The sequence below is a fragment of the Taurulus bubalis genome, assembly GCF_910589615.1.
Source record: "Taurulus bubalis genome assembly, chromosome: 21".
Lineage (NCBI taxonomy): Eukaryota > Metazoa > Chordata > Actinopteri > Perciformes > Cottidae > Taurulus > Taurulus bubalis.
In genome coordinates, this window is record NC_136609.1 from 912,832 (window position 1) to 920,331 (window position 7,500).

Consider the following 7,500-nt stretch of genomic DNA (forward strand, 5'->3'; position numbering starts at 1 on the left):
AGTTCCAAATCAAGACAACAAGTTCCAAGTAAAGACAACAAGTTCCAAGTCCAGAACAACAAGTTCCAAGTAAAGACAACAAGTTCCAAATCAAGACAACAAGTTCCAAGTAAAGACAACAAGTTCCAAGTAAAGACAACAAGTTCCAAGTCCAGAACAACAAGTTCCAAGTAAAGACAACAAGTTCCAAGTAAAGACAACAAGTTCCAAATCAAGACAACAAGTTCCAAGTAAAGACAACAAGTTCCAAATAAAAAAAAAAGTTCCAAATCAAGCTAAATGACATGTAATGTAATGTAATGTAAAAATCAAGACAACAAGACAAAGCCAAGAGGACAAGTCGAGTCAGGTTCCAAGTCTCAAGTCTTGGAAATGAAATTCCAATTCAAGACCCAAAAGTTCAAAATCGAGTAACACATTTACTGTTATTTTTTATATTTTGAACAACCTTATCAAGTTCTCTTCATCTCTCTGTTTCTTCCAGGGTCAAAGGTCGTCCAGCTGTCACGAGGCATCATGAACCCCTGAACACACACACACACACACACACACACACACACACACACACACACACACACACACACACACACACACACACACTGTAAATGTCATTATTCAGGCTTAAACTGTTTAAATCCTTCTCACAGCCGAATTATATATTTATTTGCTTTTCAGAAATCCTGTTGTTGTATTAATAAAAACATCTGTAGACGAGCTGTGTTTCTTTCCTCGACATCTTGTTCAATGACTTAGTCCATTCATATTGAAGTATATAGTATATATAGTATATAGATGATGACCAGTGTTGGGGTAGTTACTCAGAAAAAGTAACTAGTTACAAGTTACTAGTTACTTCTGAAATTTGTAACTAGATTACTTTACTAGTTACTGCATTTGAAAAGTAGCTACACTACTAGTTACTTTACTTTCCTTTTTTTTAAGCAAATGTCCAAATTAACCGCAAAGATACCTGGACAAACATCATGGCCCTTTCATCACTTTATGTTCAATGTTCAATAAAGGGCATCTCTTAGCCTTTCCACATAGTGTATTGTAATTGTAAACATGTAAAACTAAATGGCAGATAAAACTCAGCCAATAACTTGAAGGAACATTAACCCTGTTCACACTGTCTGACCACAGGAATATGCCTCACTTTAGAATGTACAAACAACAGGATCCAAGAGGCTGTGTATGGTGGGGACATTCAGGTCAAACAGCACAACACATTGAAAACAGGCTTTTGGAAACATGAGACCCCACTAAACCAAATGTTTAAGAACAAAACCAGCTTGTTATAGGAATCATTGTAGTGGTTTAAGAAAGATAGAAACATAAATGGTACTTTTGGTGACTGGACGCTGCAGCTGAGCGGACTGATCGCTGGAGTTTCATACTAGAGGGAAGACGATCACAGATTAAACTCAAGTTTCATATTAAATCTGTTAAATTATTCACCATCTGGTTAAAATGTGTTCATTGTAGGTCTGAACCACAAAAGGACCTCAAACTACTGTCTTCTAAGATTGTATCTGTTGTTTCCCTCAATAACTTGTATTATGTATGTCATTAAAATCAGAGAGCTGGAGAGAGGAAACACTTTTTACACGTAATGAAGAGAAACTATATTTATATTAAGGGTTATTTTATAATGATGTCACAATCAGACTCATTCCGCCAGTAGAAACGGATCCTGCGCGTATAAGCAGGACACATCACAGTATATAAATACTCAATGCAGATTATTAAACGGTAACAGACGACAGAGAAAACATCTCCACTCTGACATCATGATACCTGTGTCTTTATTAATGTAAGTAGTAGTTTAACACCATTAAATCAACTATTTTAAGTGCATTTTTATTGGAATGTTCGCTAAAAACTCTCCGGACAAAACTCCGCCAGCTGTTAAAGCGACTAACAGCTGATTAGAAGTGATCACATGTGATCAGATGTGATCACATGTGATCACATCTGATCACATGTGATCCGCTGTCAGTCGGTCAGTCATCAGAAACCGACGTCGCTTCAGTGACGCTTCAGAGGAAAGGACGTCTCATGTCTATTAAAACATGTTTCCTCGCGTCTTCTCTTGGTTGAGGGAAGCGGGGATGCGGGTTAGAGACTTGGGACGTACCTGTGATTGGCTGTTCATCAGGAAGTGTCGTGTGACTCACGCGCCGCTAAAAGAGAACTTTTCGGACTGGTAAATGTCTTGAGTAACGCAGGAACGCGCGTTACTGAGGTCTAGTAAAGTAGTGTAGTTACAATGTGTTGAGTGTAATGCGTTACTTTACTTCGTTACCTATAATAGTAATTACGTTACTGTAATCCGGTACTTTGTAACTCGTTACCCCAACACTGATGATGACAACTGACAGTCAAATGAAATATAGAAAGTTCCATTAAATAATATCTCAACAATATTAATCGTTAGTTTTAAAATTCAACTGGATGAATTATAATTAATACAAATATTAATTACGAATAAAACAATAAATCCTTTTCTCATTTCAATTAAAATAAGCGGTGAATTTAAAAAAAATCAAAACATAAAAGCGTTTGAAATATTCATTTTACAAAAATGAATGTAACTTAATATGTGTTGCCCTGCAGCTTTAAATGCAGTTCATTCGGGTGTGAAGTGATGTCACCCAAAACATTTGATTTATCTTTACTTTATAACATTTAATTTGACTTTATCTGTGCTTATTAAAACCACTCGTTAAAATTAAAGTGCTCCGTCAAAATTAAATAATTCTCAATTATCTATTGGTTCTAGGTCCATGATCCAGATACAACGGGGTCTGCGTCTGGGTCCGGACCCGCGGTCCACCTACTAGTGACCCCTGCTCTCCAGGTTTTAATTACACACAGAATGCATTTAGTTATTATCAGTTATCAAACACATGAAGCGGTATTACAAAGAGGACCAGCATGTTGCAGAGAGACGCTGAGGTATGTCGGATATTGTTTCTCTGCTTTAATCCTGCGTCTTTCTGTCTCTCCTCCCTCTGGGCCTCAAAGCCCAACGCAGAGCGCTTATTACAGCCAGAAAACATCAGAAGAAGAAAAGAAATGAGACGCTTCAAGGTTCTGCTAGTGAACACCAGTGAGATCATTGTTTGGGTTTATAACTGTTAGAATGACTTTTACAACGTGAACAACTGAACAAACGTCTGGCCACGTTGCATACTTTCATACTTTCATACTTTCATACTTTCATACTTTCGTTTGCATTTGAGCACATTAGTGTAGAAAGTGTATTTCACTCAAATCAAAAGAAAAATTAATGGACTTTGGTGAGAATGTTTGTTTTCTATGACCAGAATTTTCTCATCTGCCCTATTATTTGATCCAGGGTTTTACTTTTAGATCTCCATAATAATCATATTTATGACATGAAGTACTGGCTTCAGAAAAGCACAACATGTATTTCCACATAGTAGCAGCAAACAGTAGTAGCAACATAGTTGCACCATAGTAGCACCATAGTAGCACCAAAGTAGCACCATAGTAGCACCATAGTAGCACCAAAGTAGCACCATAGTTGCACCATAGTTGCACCATAGTAGCACCATAGTAGCACCATAGTAGCACCAAAGTAGCACCATAGTAGCACCATAGTAGCACCAAAGTAGCACCATAGTTGCACCATAGTTGCACCATAGTAGCACCATAGTAGCACCATAGTAGCACCAAAGTAGCACCATAGTAGCACCATAGTAGCACCAAAGTAGCACCATAGTTGCACCATAGTAGCACCAAAGTAGCACCATAGTAGCACCAAAGTAGCACCATAGTAGCACCATAGTAGCACCAAAGTAGCACCATAGTAGCACCATAGTAGCACCAAAGTAGCACCATAGTAGCACCATAGTAGCACCAAAGTAGCACCATAGTAGCACCAAAGTAGCACCATAGTTGCACCATAGTAGCAAAATCGTTGCACCAAAGTAGCACCATAGTTGCACCATAGTAGCAACATAGTTGCACCATAGTAGCACCATAGTAGCACCATAGTAGCACCAAAGTAGCACCAAAGTAGCACCATAGTAGCACCATAGTAGCACCAAAGTAGCACCATAGTTGCACCATAGTTGCACCATAGTAGCACCATAGTAGCACCATAGTAGCACCAAAGTAGCACCATAGTAGCACCATAGTAGCACCAAAGTAGCACCATAGTTGCACCATAGTAGCACCAAAGTAGCACCATAGTAGCACCAAAGTAGCACCATAGTAGCACCATAGTAGCACCAAAGTAGCACCATAGTAGCACCATAGTAGCACCAAAGTAGCACCATAGTAGCACCATAGTAGCACCAAAGTAGCACCATAGTAGCACCAAAGTAGCACCATAGTTGCACCATAGTAGCAAAATCGTTGCACCAAAGTAGCACCATAGTTGCACCATAGTAGCAACATAGTTGCACCATAGTAGCACCATCGTAGCACCATCGTAGCAACATAGTTGCACCATAGTAGCAACCCCCTCAGAGCTGGAGACTCTGTACCAGACATGTTTTTCTAGTTTGGGTGTTGACGCTGTGTTTCAGGTTCATTCTGTAAAACAAACAGAGAAATGGAGCTGGAGGAGAAACAAGAAGACACAACGTGAGCTGAGGAGTAAGACTGTAAGGAGTGGAGGTGAGACTGTAAGGAGTGGAGGTGAGACTGTAAGGAGTGGAGGTGAGACTGTAAGGAGTGGAGGTGAGACTGTAAGGAGTGGAGGTGAGACTGTAAGGAGTGGAGGTGAGACTGTAAGGAGTTTAGGTGAGACTGTAAGGAGTTTAGGTGAGACTGTAAGGAGTTTAGGTGAGACTGTAAGGAGTTTAGGTGAGACTGTAAGGAGTTTAGGTGAGACTGTAAGAAGTGGAGTGGAGGTGAGACTGTAAGGAGTGGAGGTGAGACTGTAAGGAGTTTAGGTGAGACTGTAAGGAGTGGAGGTGAGACTGTAAGGAGTTTAGGTGAGACTGTAAGGAGTGGAGGTGAGACTGTAAGGAGTTTAGGTGAGACTGTAAGGAGTGGAGTGGAGGTGAGACTGTAAGGAGTGGAGCTCGCTTCAACCAGGAAACAAAGAGGAGTCCACATTCTTCTTCTAATCCGGCTGTCAGTGTGTTTCCTCTCTGAAGCGACCTTTGGGCGATTAATAAAGTTTGACTCCTCCTCGCTCCAAAGGTCCTCCTGCCTGAGCACGAAGAGGAAGAGGAGGAGGAGGAGGAGGAGGAGCAGGTCCGGCAGACGAGGAGGAAGGAGGGATGGGAGCACAGGAGAAGGAGGAGGACGCGGCTCCTCCACCAGAGAAGAAGAAGAAGAAGAACTCCAAAGAGGTTTTTTTCTCCGTCCTGCCGGATCGATATGAACCTCTGATCGAGGAGGAAGAGGAGGAGGAAGAGGAGGAGGAGACGCCAGAGGAGAGGAGGAGGAGGAAGGAGGAGACGAAGAGGAGGAAGAAGAAGAAGTACAAGAAGTACAGGAAGGTAGGTGGTGACCTTTGACCTGAAGGAGTGTAATCATTGTGTATGTTCTGTGAATCAAAACAATGGAAATAAAAGATTCTGTTAAACATTCACTCAGAGAGTTTGACCTTTGACCTCAACTCAACTTTATCAGCCTGACAGAATACTTCTGTAAGTACCTGAAAGAACACGAGAGAACCACTGACTGATCAGGATGACATCATCAGCATATTGGACACGTTCCACTATGAATAACATTTAATAACATAAACCAAATATAGAACATGGATACCACTAAATAAAATGATATATCCTAAAATAAATGAAATACAACCCCAAAATGATTTCTGCTCATAAAAGTCTAGAATACAAATGTAAACATGTATGTTTACTAATTCATAAAATAAGTAAATTGTTATCAATATATAATAACATATAAAATAAATAAATATCATCTTATAGAACAAATATAAATATAAACATAGAAATGATACATTAATAAAAGAATAGGAATAAAATATATCCTCTTGGGAACGTGAATGTCTGAACCACATTTCATTACAATAAACTGTAAAAGTCACGGAAAAGTCAGAGGATTCATCCTCTGGAGAGCATGAATATCTGAAAAGGTACATTTTGAGTTGTTTAAAATAAAATATTTGATTTGCGGTTGGCGCTATTTAAAAATCCTCTGGGGATCCCCATTGTTCCTGTGACACCTGCAACTTTACAATGTCAACCTGTGATGACGCTAAAAGAGAGAAACCCCGAGGATGCATCTTCAGGGAACCATGAATCTCTGGACACAATCAACCTAGTCGCTCCTGAGAGAGCTTTACTGGATTTAAAAAAAACCTTCACCTCATGGTGGCGCCAGAGAAGAAGTCAGATGATCACCGAAATCAGAAGAATAATCCTCTGGGGATCATGAACGACTGAACCATTATTTGGCAATTCACGGAGTAAATGTTGAGATCCTTTGACTCAGATCCTTGACTGGCTGTTGGCGCCATTTGGAGAGTCTCGGCGGTCGTGGGGTTCATCCTCTGGGGATCCGGATCTCTCAGGTGTGACTGTGTCTCGTCCCTCAGAACCTGGGCAAGGCGCTGCGGCTCGGCTGGCGCTGCCTGCTGCTCGGCCTGCAGAGCATGGCGTCCACCTACTCCACCCCCGCCTCCGCCGTGGCCGTCGTGGTGACGGAGGTCCACCGAACCGCCGGCAGCAAAGCATGATGGGACATGAGAACGACCTGCAAGGCGTCGGCCTCGTTTGAGTCCAATAGCTTCATATACGTTTAGTCGACACAGTTTTAATGGGACTTTGTGGTAATTTATAACGATGAAGGATTTTCTTTTGGCGATTACTAAAATAAAGTAAACATGAAATACTTTTTCAAACTCTGTTGAACTCTTGGTGTTTTAGTTTCTTGGCTTTGAGTCCGGGTTTCTCTTAAATAAATGTGCTGGTTAACGTCTCTCCTGTGTCCTCGTTTCATTCCCTACCTCCTTCCCTCCTTCCCTACACAGGGATCCTTGTTGTCGAGCTCATCACAAATCAAAAGTCTCATATCTCTTATCCGGCCGCTGGCGACACGCCTCGCTGTCACGTTTGTTCCTAGTTCATGATTTTCTCGTCACGTTTTCATCACCGTGGAGTTCAGTAGGAAAATGCAGATTCTATTCTGGATTCATACACATATGTAGATATACTTATACTTTCAATGTTCTTCTAAAAACAAGCTTTCATTAGCTGCCTGTTTGTTATATTATACTATTTGTTGAAGTATTCTATCGTCACACTTTGGTATTCTGTAAAAAAATAAAAGATGTGATGACATCAGACGAGCAGAGGCCCTCCCTCCCTCTCCACGCCCTTGTAAGGGCGAGGAGAGGGAGGAGCGCTGGTGAGCGGGTCAACAAGTGTGCTGGTCAGCAGCAGCTGCTTCATGGTGGATCAGTGAGGAGGAAGCAGACGCTGCAGCTGCTTCATGGTGGATAACTGAGGACCCAGGAGGCCATGTCTCCGCTGCAGCTGTCCG

At 41.2% G+C, this 7,500-nt stretch overlaps 2 protein-coding genes across 2 annotated transcripts in view; both read left to right on the forward strand.

Annotated features, from left to right (window-relative positions):
• Positions 1-5,261: 5,261 nt before the first annotated feature.
• On the forward strand, positions 5,262-6,694 carry LOC306752945 (uncharacterized protein; the record flags this gene model as incomplete). The annotated part of the gene is made up of 2 exons (XM_079236779.1): positions 5,262-5,483; positions 6,554-6,694. 2 exons carry the CDS (start codon positions 5,262-5,264, stop codon positions 6,692-6,694), a joined length of 363 nt encoding a protein of 120 aa, XP_079092905.1.
• Positions 6,695-7,478: 784 nt separating this feature from the next.
• The window catches only part of LOC306752842 (solute carrier family 22 member 6), a gene marked incomplete at its 5' end in the record, with an annotated part of 11,658 nt that continues 11,636 nt past the window's right edge, over positions 7,479-7,500 (forward strand). Inside the window, one exon of the mRNA XM_079236658.1 lies at positions 7,479-7,500. This exon is cut by the window's right edge and continues 173 nt beyond it. Coding sequence (XP_079092784.1) covers positions 7,479-7,500 — 22 coding nt within the window.